General features: G+C 44.3%; 1 protein-coding gene across 1 annotated transcript in view; it reads left to right on the top strand.

Moving 5' to 3' along the window:
• LOC126195161 (uncharacterized) overlaps positions 1-17299 on the top strand; it is a 37533-nt gene extending 20234 nt beyond the window's left edge. The window contains exon 3 of the mRNA XM_049933671.1: positions 13269-17299. Coding sequence (XP_049789628.1) covers positions 13269-17299 — 4031 coding nt within the window. The remainder of the gene's footprint in view (positions 1-13268) is intronic.
• The last annotated feature ends 652 nt before the right edge of the window (positions 17300-17951 follow it).

Below are 17951 nucleotides of genomic sequence, written 5' to 3' on the forward strand. Positions count from 1 at the left end.
AATTATGCAGGTAAACAACAGTGCGGAAAGCAATGCTGTGCCAGTTAACCATAATGGAAATAAAGGAAACAGTAGTAGGCCGAGGCAGGAAAACTAGTTCCCGTCTTTGAGGACACTGGCGCTCACCAGGCGGTTATTTTTCCTAACCGAGTAATTACAGTAATTGGTAAGACAGATCAGAATACTCAGACTGAACATGTGGATGAGGGATCGGTAGCATCTAAGGATACAGCAGAAATAGTAGATCACTCACAGTATTTGATAGATACCGTGTCAGAGACGCTTTCTAAGTGGGAAGAGAAAGAGAAGGCGCAGCAGCAGTGTAATGGTAGGGAAGAGCTACAAAATACTGAATTGTCAGGTGAAGAAGCAGAAGAAATTCATGCTTATATTTACGATGAGAACGATGTGCTCTTATCTAAAGTGCCTGTGCAGGAGGTTGATACTGTACTAATAGATTTAGGAAAGGAGGTAAGTGAGAATGTAGAGGATAGCTTGTTGGGGGTCGATGAACCCAGTAGCTGTGACCAGTTGTCACTGGAGAAGGAACCCGACGATAATAGCGAATGCGGTTTAGCTGTAACTAGTGTTATGCCTGGTCTGGAGGCGCAGAATCGCTCAGACTACAGTAATCTGGGTCATGTTCAGCAAACTAAGTGTAATGAAGTCGTGTGGTGTTTCGATTTGAAATTAATAGACCGACTGGAAAAGGCAGCTGAAAATGTAATTCAGGAAACCCCTACACACTTTGACCTAAATGTAATGAAGACAGATGTCGATCACTTTAGTTGGAGACAAATCCAAAAGGAGCTATTAGATGAGTTTGAGGAACCACCTCTACAACCTAGAATAAGCCACCCTATAATAATAGTGAATATGTTGGGTATCAATGTACGTTGTCTCTTAGACAATGGAAGTGAGGTGAGTGCGATATCTCAGTCCTTCTTTGATGCATTACCTGGTAAAGACAAGCTTACAGTAATGAGGATATCAGGACTAAGAATAATTGGTGCTACTAGCAAGGTGTCAAAAACGGTAAAGCAAGAAGCTTTGCTGCCTTTTAACATTAATGGTAATTTAATTGATCATCCATGCTTAGTTGTAAACAATCTCAGTACTGAGGTTTTAATTGGCATAGATTTCTTGTCGAAATATCAGAGTGTTGTTGACTTTGAAAGAAGCCAGTTAAAAATGGTCTTGCCAATAACCGGAGTAATTACGGTACCTTTTATTGCTAAACATGTAGTAACTAATGATGAAACTTGGGAACTGCCTATACGAGTTCTGAAAAATAGGAGATATTGGGACGAAGATGTTAATCTTAGTAAATACCAAGGACTTTTCAGGATCATAGGAAAACCACATGCCAATGCATATAGGCTAGAGTACCCTAAAAGTAAAAAGCTATTAGGTCTCAGGAACGTGATCGACCTAAAGAAGTTCATAGGTAGTGAATGAATTTTGTAGGGAGGAGGTTGTTCTGTAACCTGTACACAGTGTGGCAGCTGTGCAGTCCCAGCTGTGTGAGATCTTCTTTCCTTTTCAGGTCTCACTCTCTTCATCTTTCCTATCCACAAAAATTTCGACCCCTTCTTTCCAATATGAAAATTTTCTGAAACCAATGAATTCTGTATGGAGGAGGTTGTTCTGTAACCTCTACACAGTGTGACAGCTGTGCAGTCCCAGCTGTGTGAGATCCTCTTTCCATTTGAGGTCTCGTTCATTCTTCATCTTTCCTATTCACCAAAATTTCGGCTCTTACTCTCATATACAAAAATTTTCCGTCATGGCAATCACGCCATGAGTTCCGTAACCGTCCTATCCACCGATAGTGAACAAAAATACCTAATGTGACAAACCTAACAGTGACATAAACAACAGAGAAGTATGATGTAATTAAGATACAAAGGTATTTGATTAACAAGTATGTATAGAAACCTGGTAATATTATAAGTAGAAAGTTGTTGTTTTATTGGAAATGGTCCACCAACAGTAATTTTAAAAAGATATACAAATTCGTGTACAAGCAGGATGTGAAGTGGCAGTGAAACCTATTGTATGCTGTAGAGCTAGCTAACTAATTAATAGTAAAAGAGATTGCTTAGTGTTATGAAAAATATGCAGATAAGTTGTAAGAATGAACTCACCTTGTGTAGCAAGGAATGGCAGTGTAATAGAATTGAGTAGTGTTTGTAGTTGAGGCGTGAAGGACACGTCCCTGAAATATTTATAAGGTTGGAGCTGACTGTTATTTGGTGTAGTGTGTGACAGGACACACCTACACGTATTGAGGTTATGAGTTGGAGGCGTAAATGCGACCATAGGTACCCTTATGTTAGATGAGACAGAGCAGCTCATGGTGTCCTATAGGTTTAAGTAATTTAGCATTACGCTCGTCCATAATTACTTAATGCATTTTAGTGGTAAGTCGAGAGAGACTACCTGTGGTTTCAGCGTCCGATCGAGTGGAAATGGATTGCCACGTGAGCAAACTGATCGGCTGCAATACACTATAGATATGAAATAAATGTGCTACCCTATGCTTTAAATGTTAATAGAGTGAGTGTTAAATAAGTACATACACTAGCAACATAATTGAGTAACATAATGGCAGACGTGAAACATTATTTATAGCTCAGCATAAATACACATCGATGAAGTAAGTACATAATTGTAGATGTGGAACTGACAGAGCAGCAGAGGACCAATAAGTGGATTTTATAGTCAACTAAACGTAGTGTGTTTTGAACACTCAGAACTGTACTATTACCACAAGTTACTCACATGTACAAAGAAGCTGAGAAGACAACTACTAATCAAATATACTCATACTATCTCTAAGAATAAGGTAATCGAAGATGAGTCAGCTAAGTAAATAAAATACAGATTTGTCAGGAATGTACCGAGCATTTGTTCAGTGTTCCGGCCCAGAAATAATAAATGGAAATTAAATAAAATTTATGATTGTATGCCTTGAGCATAAATTTTCTCTAGTAAGTGACTAACGGCGTTTTGAGCCATTTGTTTACCGATTTTATGACAATTAAGTAACCGCGAGAGTAAAATTGAAAAAGTTCTGTTAACTTTGTTCCAGCAACATATTGAAAGATAAAATGTGTATATCCCCATTTCATTGTGACCCACCCTTAGATATTAAGTGATCAGAGTCTGAGGCACTCTTTTTGTTTGTTCTACAGGACAAACCAGATGATGGCAGCCTGGTAGCTGCGTGAAAGCGTGGAGTGACTTGGACACAACTCACAGTGACCCCTCCCCTTTCCCCATGTAATTTAGAGTGAACGTGAAGGACGCACACCATAGCAACTTCCCCTCCTCTACCCTTGTGAATGGAAGTGTAGAACGCTAGCATAAAAGCGGCTATAACCACGTGTGTAAAAATAAAATTGTCATGATTTGTGAAATTTTCTTTCAGGTTTAGAAAAGACTGCGAAGATATAATTATCTGTTTATGTATCATGAATAACTGTGTTATTTTCTTTGAATTTATGTATGTAAAAATGTATTTAATAGATTTAAGATTTTCATAATTTTACATATTTTTATGTGTTTGTTTGTCTAAGGCAATATGTATGCCAAAGTGTTTCATTGAGTTTGCTTAAATTTTGAGTGATAATGTTGCTTAAGAGGCAGTGAACATGCCAGCAATTTGAATAATTGAAGTGGGTAATAAGTTTTCTTTTAATATTTCTATATGTTTACATTTCAATTTTAATTTTCATAGGGAGTTAAGCTGTACTCTTGCTTCCCTTTTTGTAATTAATTTTTTTTTCTATTCTCCATTTATATTAAAAAAAATTAAGTAGAGGGTGATGTAGGGAAGCAGCCTACTCACACCATATAAAATTCAAATCAGTCTTTCCATTGTGTGGAAGCCTAGCCCGCTGTAACTAGCTCTGACGTCATAAATGTTGCACAATAATTCAAAAATTCACTAAATAACCTGAAATGTTTCTAGCATATCAGGAGTAATACTAAATCAATATGTGTTGAATATCAGTTCAATAACTTTAACCATTGTCGAAATTTGGCACAACAGAAAAGAGCTAGAAACTTAAAAATTTATATTTAGATTCCTTTTTCATAATAATTTAGTAGAAACAGTATTCTGGATCTCACAAATTAAAATTTTAGTTGAAATTCATGATTTTCTGGTTTTTGTCTTAGAAATTAAGGAAGCAAGATAGATTAAGTAGGCGAATAAATAAGGCTAGGATGTTTAAATTTAAGTAGAAGGGAGATCCGCTATAATCATAAACATGTGAGAAGTTTCAACTGAATAACTATAAAACTATAGCGATAGCGTATCTCCAAAGGGCAAGTTCAGAGCTCGTCTACTGCGTGTAGTGTAATTAAATTAATTCTCTCGCCCAAAATATTTGACTTAACCACGTCAGACTTTAATTATGATTACTTACCTGTGTGCTGATTGCACATTTAAATTGTGAGCTTCATCGGCCATCAGAAAAGGAAGCGATGATTTATTCAATAACTTGAAGTGGTGCATTACTAGCCCAGCGGCTAGTCGGGAGAGCAATTTTGATCAGGCGTTCCCTTAGCCGTCCGCTCCGCGGCTTTATATATAAGAACGCTGCGCGAGGAAGGAAGGCCCCAGTTATCTCCAGACGCTGATTAGCGCACCATCTGTGCCGGGAGTCGCGTCGCATCGGTATCATTGCTATAAACAGCCTCGGATGCCGTAATAAGTTACTCGCGATCGCGTAACCATGAAATCATTTTAGAGTGAAGTGTTAATTCTGGGATGACTTTAATGATCTATCTTCTGTTTGCGTATGTCGTATTTTCACGTGCCGCTGCGGGACAGGCATTCTAACATTTTAGCGTGGCGTTTGATGAACATTATCATCAAATTATGGCGAGCATTCACTTAAACAGATAATTTGAACAGTTATAGTTGCATCAGCGCATTAGACTCTGAACTGCTCTGTTAGTTGGATTGTGTGGATCCTTTTTGGTTTGTGACTTTCAGAATGTAGTGAACATTTTAGAGAGAACCGTTTTTGATTATGAATCCCAGACAATCTCCTAATTCCTCTGAGCTATAAGCTGTAGCTATAAGTGTATTTCTCAGATGAAGGGGGCACTAGGAATTCTAATTACAGGCTTCACGTTTTGCTAATCACTTTCTGGTTGCCAATACTGTAGTTAGAGAACCAGTGTTGAGAACGGCAAACAACAGCATTAAATAAATAAATAACAGGAACATTTTTATAAACAATCATTCCACCCGCCACCCCACATATGGTTAATCAGCCGGGAAATGCATCTTTTCTACATTACATTCTACATTTTAAATAACAACATAAATTCCACCAGCTGCCCCACATAACCTACATGGCATAAATCTATTTTGATAACGAAATCATAGTTATAACAAATTGGTTCATGATGTTTTATGAAAATGTAACGAAAAACGTCCGTAATATACTATGTCCTATGTGCAAGGAGTGGACATAAATACGGAAACACCACAAACATGACACGTTACCGGATCTAATATGGCGTTTGAAAACCGTTGGTATTCAGAACAGCTTCTAGTCGTCTTGTAATGGATAAATACATGTCTTGTTATATTTTCACTGGACTTCAATGCCATGCTCTCTGCAAAATAGTGGTATGGATAACTAAGATGGAAAAGGATAACGACCACGCGGCTTCAAAGACTGTGATATTGTGATTTGTTGACTGTGATATCGAGGGCAGATGCGACACTTCATTCTCATCGTCACAAAACCAGCCCTGGACGAAGCGAAGTGCGTAAATTGAGGCCCTCTCTTCTTGGATAACAGCACCACCATTGAGGAACAAACTTCGTGTCACGCTACGTATCTGATCAGCCAAAATGGTCAGATAATCCGTGGCAGGAAAGCAGTCTTGCAGAGAAACCGTGGGGCCTACAGAATATAGCGACATGCTCCCGTCATGTTTCACTCTTGGAACGTATACTCTGCCAGAAATTGTTTAACCATGTGAAACAAGACTCGTCCGACGAAATGACATTCTTGAAATCTCCAGTACTGCTATTCACTGCTTATGGAATTTCCTTAGCATTGTTTTAGTGCTGACAAGGTTCGTGAGTGCGACATTGACTTTTACACTGAGTTTTGCATCTGTCGCCTCTTATTTTCCGTCTCAAAATCCTCTTCAATGACCGTCTTTCACCGTAATTCAACAGACACTTTCGTCCGGTTTGTAACTAAGCGGATATTTTTCCGTTTTCTCTGTATGAGATACGAATCCCCAATACGGTGCCTCTTAGAACACCAAACACTTTGTGTACCTCAGTTACGGAAGCACGCACTATGCGAGCACCAACCACCTGCCCACGCTCGAATGCGCTCACCTGCGCTGTGAGGCTCTGCAGACGGCACGGTCTGCTGCTGCTGCCACGACGGACGCAGAGCAGACTGCGCAGCAGCCGGTCGTCGTCACGTCCAACCGCGCAACCACCTGCATTTAAGTTCAAGCATGCATTTTTTCCGGGCCCTTCATCTCAGTGTTTTTTCTTGTGATTTATAACTGTCACGTCAGTTTAAACCTCAAAGTCCGACAACTGCGCCCTCGCCATCACCACTGGGCGAGAATGATGTCATGTTCCGCCCATTCTTACTGTAGAAAGCTCTATGACAACTTGTTTTATTTTTATGGCAGTAAAACACTGTCCAGTGACTGGGAAGCAACGCAGTCGGCTTATAAGCTCTTTCACGGTTCTCTTTCTAAGAAATGTACAGGGCTTTAAATGTGATAATGATATAATACTGAACTATGACGGGGGAGTAAAACGTGTGTATATAGGCTTAGAGGCTATCTGATTTGTCCCATTCCCAAAAAGAAAGAGGGGGTTAACAAAGTGTTTAAAAATGTTATTGGATAGTAAATCGGTGGGCTGTCGTTGGGAGAGCAAAATATGCTTAGATGCTCTCCAGTTGGCCTGTTTCCAAAGAAAGGGTGTGGCTTAGGAAAAGCGGCTTGGTTTACGAAAGGATAATGTTTAGGAAGAGAGAGAGGGGGGGGGGGGGAAGGTGTGGCTTTGGAAAGGGATGTGGCATAACGACATCATGTGTTCGTCAACCCTGCACATGGTATCAGCAATGTCTGCAGTGCATTCTTTGCCCAAAATCGCATATTACGTTCTTACTAATGATTCTCATATCAAACCTGTTCCGTACAGCATAAGACAGAAATAGGAAGGTAGGGCAAAGAATGAGTTACTGTGAACAGTTAGCTGATGGGACTGATCTCAGAAGAATCGACAGCAAACCAATAACGACAATAATATTTCAGGTATACATGTTGACTTCCCAAGCAGAGGATGATGAGCTACAGAAAGTATATTAGGACATTGAATGGCTAATTCAGCACTTTAAGGAAGACGAAAATCTAATAGTCAAGCGGGACCGGAATGCAGTTGCAGGGTAGGGACTAGAAGAAAGGATTACAGGAGAATACGGTCCTGGTACTAGGAATGAGAGAGCAGAAATTTCAGCTGGAAATAGCGAATACTCTGTACTCACAAGAGGAGAAAACATATTTGAAGAAGGCCGAGAGATACGGGAGGATTTAGGTCAGATTACATCATGATTACGCTGAAATTTAAGAGACAAGTCAGGAAGAATCACTGTGCAAGGAATTGTGACACGGAAGTACTAATCAATGAAGACACACGCTTGAAGTTCCTTAGGGCTACAGATACTGCGATGTGAATAGCTCAGTCGGCAGTGCAGTTGAAAACGAATGGACATCTCTAAAAAGGGCAACCACAGAAGTTAGAAAGAAAACCGTACATAAAAGGAGGGTAGCTGCGAAGAAACCAACGATAACACAAGAAATACTTCAGCAGATCGACGAAAGAAGGAAGTATAAAAATGTTCGAGGAAATTTAGGAATACAGTAATATGTCACTTAGGAACGAAATAAATTGGAAGTCAGGGTAGCTGAGGCAAAATGGCTACATGAAAAATGTGAAGGAATCGAACAAGAAATGATAGTCGGAAGGAAGGACTCACCACATAAAAAAATCAAAACAGCCTTCAGTGAAATTAAGAGCTAGGTCGGTAACATCACGGGCGAAATTGGAATTTACTGCTAAATGCAGAGGAAAGAGTGGATATGTGGAAAGTACACTGACGGCCTGTTCAAGAGGGAAGACCTGTCTGATGGTATGATACAAGAAGAAGCAAGAGTCGACAGGGAAGAGATAGGGGATGCAGTATTAAAATCGGAATTTAAAATACCTTAAGATCGAAAAAGTGAGGAGGGATAGATGACATCCCATCAGAATTTCTAAGATCATTGGGGGAAGTGGCTACAAAACGACTATTCATTTTGGTGTGTACAATGTTTCAGACTTTCAGAAAGACATCATTCACACAAGAGAATTATCGCACAATCAGCTTAACAGCTCATGCATACAAGTTTCTGAGAAGAATTACATAGAGAAGAATTTAAAAGAAAGTTTGGGATGCCATAGGTAGCGATCAATTTGGCATTACGGAAGGTAAAGGCACCAGAGAGGCAATTGCGACTTTGCGATTGATAATAGAAACAAGCTTGAAGAAAAATCAAGATACATTCATTGGATTTGTCGATTTGGAAAAAGTGTTCGACAACGTAAAAAGGTGCAAGATGTTCGAAATGTAGAGAAAAATAGGGATAACCTGTAGAGAAAGACAGGTAATACACAATATCTGTAAGAACCAAGAGGGAACAATAGGACTAGAAGACCAGAACGAAGTGCTCGGATTAAAAAGGGTGCAGTCCAGGGATGTAGTCTTTCGCCCCTACTGTTCAGACTATTCAACGAAGAAGCAATGACGGAAATAAAAGAAAGTGTCAAGACTGGAAATAAAATTCACGGCGAAAGGATCTCATTGATAAAATTCACTGATGACCCTGCTATCCTCAGTGAAAGGGAAGAAGAATTACAGGAAGTGTTGAACGGAATGAACAGAGTACGGAATGTGAATTGATTGCAAATTGAAGAAAGATGAAAATAATTAATAGCTGTAGAAATGAGAAGAGCGATAAACTTAACATCACAATAGGGGATCAGGAAGTAGAAGAAGGATTTCTGCTACCTAGGCAACAAAATAACCCATGACGAACAGAGCAACGAGGACGTAAAATGCAGACCAGCGTTAGCAAAACATGCATTCCTGACCAAGAGAAGTCTTATAGTGTCAAACGTAGGTAGTAATTTGAAGAAGAAATTTCTGAGAATGTACGTTTGGAGCACAGAATTGTACGGCAGTGAGACATGGTCTCTGGCAAAACCGGAACATGAGAGAATCGAAGCATTTGAGGTGTAGTGCTACAGAATAATGTTGAAAATTAGGTGGACTGGTAAGGTGAGGAATGTGGAGGTTCTGCCCAGAATCGCCAAGGTAACGAATATGTGGAAAACACTGGCAAGAGGAAGGGAGGGTGTGACAGGACATCTGTTAAGACATCAGGAAATAACTTCCATGGTACTAGAGGGAGCTGTAGAGGGTAAAAGCTAGAGATGAAGACAGAGATTGGAATACACTTAGCAGATAATTGAGGACGTAGGCTGCAAGTCCTACTCCGACGCGAGGAGGCTGGCACAAGAGAGGAATTTTGTGGCGGGCCGCGCGAAACCAGTCAGAAGGCTGGTGACTCAGAAAAAAGGAAAGAAAAGAAGGACAGAAACCAATAGCTTGGCGGAGAAATTGTAGTGTCATGTGTAGAACAAATAGGTATGCTGAATTAGTGACCATTGATTTGATGCACCTGACAACCTGAGTAAGGTTTACAAGTGATTTTAATTTCGTTTTTAAGAAACTGGCAGCCTGATACACAATATCCGCTTCGGACACACGTGGAACAGCACTAAACAAAATGTAAGCCTTTTGCAGTCCGATACCATTCACGATTTTAAGGTTAAAAAGACGATGCTTTGACAGTAACAGCAATAGGAGGTGATAAATGAGAAAGACACAGTCACGAACTAACTAAGCAGTCCGTATTTAATCACTGCGATACAAGGAGAGATGTTGACGCGTTAAATTAGCGTTTGTCCGCCAATGACCATGTTACCTGAGATTCACGCAAGTAGCTTCGAGTCTGTAGTAAAAAAGGAGGGATGAAAGTGAGGGTCATTTAAGGAGGTAACACAAATCTGGGGTTTTGGTAAGGTCGGAGAGCTATTTAGCGACTGCAATAAAACAACCTTTCAAACTTTAACCCTACATCCACCGAGGTCGCTCTTATTGTGAAGTCTATATTACAGCATCACAAAAATTTTGTGCTAAGAGATTCAGGGAAACTGCAAATAAAATAAAAACTATTTGTATCAAGATTCTACGCATTTGTACATAAACCAGTTTATGTTACATTGGATTGTAAGGCCGCGTCAACTTGAAGGCCGCTAGAGACAGATCACATCGGTTAGAGAGCACTGGGGATCGTAGAACCGTCCTGCCGGATTCTCTCGAAGTGATTCGTGGAAAACACAGAAACCGCAATTTAGGATGGTCGGATGGGTATTTGACCCTCACCTGCAGCTGAATGAGAGGGAAGCGGGTTGACGTCGGAGACGCGCAAACCCGTCACATCTCGCGGTTGTCTGACTGCCACTAACCTGGCGTCTTCAAAGAGGTTCCTTCGCTGCAGTAGAAGCGCTGGTCGTGGACTCGAACAAAAGAGCCGGACGTAGTTAGTGCCGTAACGGTGGTATTTGGAGGAAGTCCTTAACTACTTGAAATGCAGTAAAGACAGCGTAGTTTGAATTTTTTAAGGGATACCTTTTAATTATTCCCGTGGTTTTTCGCATCGCATTCACTGTACACTTAAAAAGATGCACAACGCTGCCTATCACTTCAATTCTGCAACTATAGGCAGATCACACAAGGAGTACTTGTGACACTTGAAGCGACTGCATGATAGAGCGACCCGCGTCCATGTAATTATGAGTACTTGAATCACGTTGTTGACAACTAACGATAGCATCTAGCGACATGGCCATTCGTGGTGAACCCTTCTGCCGAACTGCTGATGCTGGGCCTACTGAAACAATGGAACTGGAGCTTCGCACGTTTCAGGCAAACATATTGGAAGGTACGATCGTAGGTAAGAAAAAAAGAGGGGGCGACCGAGATCATCATATTTAAAAAAATATTATCACTGGCATGGAGTGTCCTTCATACGTCGAGATGAAGGGAAGTGTTGAACAGAGAAAACTGTGAGCGCGGAGACAAGGCTTAGTCTTTTCAAAGAAGTTGAAGATATTTCAGTCATAGAATACTCCTTTTTGTAATTTTGAGAAATATGCCATTTTATTTTTCTGTAGGCACTACATTTAAAGCAAGCTGGAAAATTTTCCACCCCTTTAAATTCTAATGAAGATCTGGTGGAGTTTTAGTGCACCTTTTTTCGGATACTACTTGACTGTAAGATCCAAGAGGCAACGGGGTACCAGCTGCTATGCCGTTCTTGGACCAGTGCAGCTCGCCACGGAAGCGTGTGATTAACAGCTTGCTCTTCCAGTCGCTAATGTTTTTTTCCAAACTTGTAACCTCTCGCTTTCACCTAATTTGCTCCTCAAAGGTCTGTGCATACGTCATTCCAATCTTCACATTACAATATTTGTTATCTTTCTTGGCGAATGTTACAAGTAGTAAGATAGGCGACTTTTAACTTTGTTTGATTTGACTGTCAGTGATATAATAACCGTGTTCTGCTGTACGGAGAATGTGGCTCTAGTAAATCTGGAGAGAACTTCAGAATGAGATTTTCACTCTGCAGCGGAGTGTGCGCTGATATGAAACTTCCTGGCAGATTAAAACTGTGTGCCCGACCGAGACTCGAACTCGGAACCTTTGCCTTTCGCGGGCAAGTGCTCTACCAAGCACTTGCCCGCGAAAGGCAAAGGTCCCGAGTTCGAGTCTCGGTCGGGCACACAGTTTTAATCTGCCAGGAAGTTTCATATCAGCGCACACTCCGCTGCAGAGTGAAAATCTCATTCTGGAAACATCCCCCAGGCTGTGGCTAAGCCATGTCTCCGCAATATCCTTTCTTTCAGGAGTGCTAGTTCTGCAAGGTTCGCAGGAGAGCTTCTGTAAAGTTTGGAAGGTAGGAGACGAGATACTGGCAGAAGTAAAGCTGTGAGTACCGGGCGTGAGTCGTGCTTCGGTAGCTCAGATGGTAGAGCACTTGCCCGCGAAAGGCAAAGGTCCCGAGTTCGAGTCTCGGTCGGGCACACAGTTTTAATCTGCCAGGAAGTTTCTGGAGAGAACTGTTTAATACTGCCACTAAGTAATGTCGACGAATCATTTTTATATTTCTTCCTCCCAATTACTCATTTAAAAGTTATTCAGATTGTTATAAAGCAATTGAACTTCTTGCCAGTCTCATTTCAGACCACAGTGAGAGACATTAAACTTTTTTATCTCGCCCTCACATATCTTCTTTCTCACCTTTTAATGCGAAACTAAACTGAGGCTGCTGTAGAGATATGACTGGCAAAGCCAGTTCCACTTGGTAGCAAAAGAAGCCAAGAAAAAAAATGTAAATGTTAGGTTAGTGAATGAGCTCGTACCGTTTATCCAGGAGTTCAGTAAACACAACACATACACATAACAGAGACTTCAGTCTCCTTCACTGTTTACAGCAGTCCGCCAACGCTGGGGTACATTTTTGATTCCGCGACTATAGAAATCACATGGTTTGAGGCGAAGAACTCGTCCAGGCATGTTCGGAACGCATTTTCATCGTGATACGAAGTTCCTCGAAGGCAGCTCGATAGCGGAAAAGCAGAAGACGTGACGGCCCGAGATCGGGTGAATAAGATAGATGCGGAATGGGTTCCTAAACCAACTCCTTTATAATCATTTTTTCTGTTTTCTATCTTTCCCTCTGTTGCTTTAAATTTGTAGAGCTATGCACCGCGTATGCAACTAATTCCAGGCACTTTGCTTGCTGCCATACGCGTTTCGCTTCTTTTATTTGGGATGCATCACCAGCGAAATGTACAGTGGTTTTTTTGTGAGTTCAGCAGAATGGGGGCCAGCGTTACCGTGGAGTAGCTTCACTTGACACAGTTTTCCTGATCGTTGTTCTTGGACTGCGTCTGCAAGATGTCTCAGTTTTTTACAGTAAATGTCAGCAGTGATGGTTACACCTCGAGGAAGCAATTTATACAACACCACACCAACGCTGTTGCACCACATGTTACAGAACACCACACCGACACTGTTCCACCACATTTACAGAACACCACACCGACGCTGTTCCACCACATGTTACAGAACACCACACCGACGCTGTTCCACCACATGTTACAGAACACCACACCGACGCTGTTCCACCACATGTTACAGAACACCACACCGACGCTGTCCCACCACATGTTACAGAACACCACACTGACGCTGTCCCACCACATGTTACAGAACACCACACCGACGCTGTACCACCACATGTTACAGAACACCACACCGACGCTGTCCCACCACATGTTACAGAACACCACACCGACGCTGTTCCACCACATGTTACAGAACACCACACCGACGCTGTTCCACCACATGTTACAGAACACCACACCGACGCTGTACCACCACATGTTACAGAACACCACACCGACGCTGTCCCACCACATGTTACAGAACACCACACCAACGCTGTTCCACCACATGTTACAGAACACCACACCGACGCTGTTTCACCACATGTTACAGAACACCACACCGATGCTGTCCCACCACATGTTACAGAACACCACACCGACGCTGTCCCACCACATGTTACAGAACACCACACCGACACTGGCCCACCACATGTTACAGAACACCACACCGACGCTGTTCCACCACATGTTACAGAACACCACACCGACACTGTTCCACCACATGTTACAGAACACCACACCGACACTGTCCCAACACATGTTACAGAACACCACACCGACGCTGTTCCACCACATGTTACAGAACACCACACCGACGCTGTTCCACCACATGTTACAGAACACCACACCGACGCTGTTCCACCACATGTTACAGAACACCACACCGACGCTGTCCCACCACATGTTACAGAACACCACACCGACGCTGTCCCACCACATGTTACAGAACACCACACCGACACTGGCCCACCACATGTTACAGAACACCACACCGACGCTGTTCCACCACATGTTACAGAACACCACACCGACACTGTTCCACCACATGTTACAGAACACCACACCAACGCTGTCCCACCACATGTTACAGAACACCACACCGACACTGGCCCACCACATGTTACAGAACACCACACCGACGCTGTTCCACCACATGTTACAGAACACCACACCGACGCTGTCCCACCACATGTTACAGAACACCACACCGACGCTGTCCCACCACATGTTACAGAACACCACACCGACGCTGTCCCACCACATGTTACAGAACACCACACCGACGCTGTACCACCACATGTTACAGAACACCACACCGACGCTGTTCCACGACAAGTTACAGAACACCACACCGACGCTGTTCCACCACATGTTACAGAACACCACACCGACGCTGTTCCACCACATGTTACAGAACACCACACCGACGCCGTCCCACCACATGTTACAGAACACCACACCGACGCTGTTCCACCACATGTTACAGAACACCACACCGACGCTGTCCCACCACATGTTACAGAACACCACACCGAGGCTGTCCCACCACATGTTACAGAACACCACACCGACTCTGTCCCACCACATGTTACAGAACACCACACCGACGCTGTTCCACCACATGTTACAAAACACCACACCGACGCTGTCCCACCACATGTTACAGAACACCACACTGACGCTGTTCCACCACATGTTACAGAACACCACACCGACGCTGTCCCACCACATGTTACAGAACATCACACCGACGCTGTTCCACCACATGTTACAGAACACCACACCGACGCTGTTCCACCACATGTTACAGAATACCACACCGACGCTGTCCCACCACATGTAACAGAACACCACACCGACGCTGTTCCACCACATGTTACAGAACACCACACCGACGCTGTTTCACCACATGTTACAGAACACCACACCGACGCTGTTCCACCACATGTTACAGAACACCACACCGGCGCTGTCCCACCACATGTTACAGAACACCACACCGACGCCGTCCCACCACATGTTACAGAACACCACACCGACGCTGTCCCACCACATGTTACAGAACACCACACCAACGCTGTCCCACCACATGTTACAGAACACCACACCGATGCTGTCCCACCACATGTTACAGAACACCACACCGACGCTGTCCCACCACATGATACAGAACACCACACCGATGCTGTCCCACCACATGTTACAGAACACCACACCGACGCTGCCCACCACATGTTACAGAACACCACACCGACGCTGTCCCACCACGTGTTACATAACACCACATCGATGCTGTTCCACCACATGTTACAGAACACCACACCGACGCTGTCCCACCACATGTTACAGAACACCACACCGACACTGGCCCACCACATGTTACAGAACACCACACCGACGCTGTTCCACCACATGTTACAGAACACCACACCGACACTGGTCCACCACATGTTACAGAACACCACACCGACACTGTCCAACCACATGTTACAGAACACCACACCGACGCTGTCCCACAACATGTTTCAGAACACCACACCGACGCTGTCCCACCACATGTTACAGAACACCACACCGACGCTGTCCAACCACATGTTACAGAACACCACACCGACGCTGACCCACGACATGTTACAGAACACCACACCGACGCTGTCCCACCACATGTTACAGAACACCACACCGACGCTGTCCCACCACATGTTACAGAACACCACACCGACACTGGCCCACCACATGTTACAGAACACCACACCGACGCTGTTCCACCACATGTTACAGAACACCACACCGACACTGGTCCACCACATGTTACAGAACACCACACCGACGCTGTTCCACCACATGTTACAGAACACCACACCGATGCTGTCCCACCACATGTTACAGAACACCACACCGACGCTGTCCCACCACATGTTACAGAACACCACACCGACGCTGTCCCACCACATGTTACAGAACACCACCCCGACGCTGTCCCACCACATGTTACAGAACACCACACCGACGCTGTTCCACCATATGTTACAGAACACCACACCGACGCTGTTTCACCACATGTTACAGAACACCACACCGACGCTGTCCCACCACATGTTACAGAACACCACACCGACGCTGTCGCACCACATGTTACAGAACACCACACCGACACTGGCCCACCACATGTTACAGAACACCACACCGACGCTGTTCCACCACATGTTACAGAACACCACACCGATGCTGTTCCACCACATGTTACAGAACACCACACCGACACTGTCCCACCACATGTTACACAACACCACACAGACGCTGTTCCACCACATGTTACAGAACACCACACCGACGCTGTTCCACCACATGTTACAGAACACCACACCGACGCTGTTCCACCACATGTTTCAGAACACCACACCGACGCTGTCCCACCACATGTTACAGAACACCACACCGACGCTGTCCCACCACATGTTACAGAACACCACACCGACACTGGCCCACAACATGTTACAGAACACCACACCGACGCTGTTCCACCACATGTTACAGAACACCACACCGACACTGTTCCACCACATGTTACAGAACACCACACCGACGCTGTCCCACCACATGTTACAGAACACCACACCGACGCTGTCCCACCACATGTTACAGAACACCACACCGACGCTGTCCCACCACATGTTACAGAACACCACACCGACGCTGTTCCACCACATGTTACAGAACACCACACTGACGCTGTCCCACCACATGTTACAGAACACCACACCGACGCTGTCCCACCACATGTTACAGAACACCACACCGACGCTGTCCCACCACATGTTACAGAACACCACATCGACGCTGTCCCACCACGTGTTACATAACACCACATCGATGCTGTTCCACCACATGTTACAGAACACCACACCGACGCTGTTCCACCACATGTTACAGAACACCACCATGACGCTGTCCCACCACATGTTACAGAACACCACACCGACGCTGTCCCACCACATGTTACAGAACACCACACCGACCCTGTCCCACCACATGTTACAGAACACCACACCGACGCTGTTCCACCACATGCGCAACATCGACTACCGTGAATCTTCCTTACGTCAGCATTAAGACACCATTTTTCGTCACAGCAACGATTCAGGATGGGAATGATGCCGCGGATGCGCTGGCAACCACAGATCCAACACCTGCACACAAACACAGCCAAACCAGCGACGCTGTGCCAACTGCGGTGGGCCCCATGCAGCAAACTTCAGACAGTGCAGCTCCTACAAACAGGCGCTGAAGCATAAACAAGACCAGAGCAGGGTACTGCACGACATACCACGCCCGAGGCCAGCGCCAAACCCAGTAAGGAACGGCCTGACGTCTGCCACGGTTGCACGCCCTGGCGGAACGACACAGGCCGCGGAACCTCAGCGCCCTTCACACACACGCGAAACAACCGCTGCAACAGCTACACAACAGCCACAGACAACACCTGAAACCCAACAAGCATCGGTACCAACACCTATGCCCCCAAACAACACGACCCCACTCCCGGAAATCACGTGCTGCGAAGAAACGCACGCTATACAGGCAAACACACCCACACAAGAACCCCCTGAACCCCAAGCCCAGAGGAGGAATAGACGTACACGTAAACACATGGCGGGGAACACCAAATCACCACAACAGGCCACCCAGCAACAACAGACCAATAACACACAGATAAACAGCGAACAAGACATCGAGACTGTAACCCCCACTACCATCCCCCTCA

This window comes from Schistocerca nitens, chromosome 7 (genome assembly GCF_023898315.1).
Source record: "Schistocerca nitens isolate TAMUIC-IGC-003100 chromosome 7, iqSchNite1.1, whole genome shotgun sequence".
Classification (NCBI taxonomy): Eukaryota; Metazoa; Arthropoda; class Insecta; order Orthoptera; family Acrididae; genus Schistocerca; species Schistocerca nitens.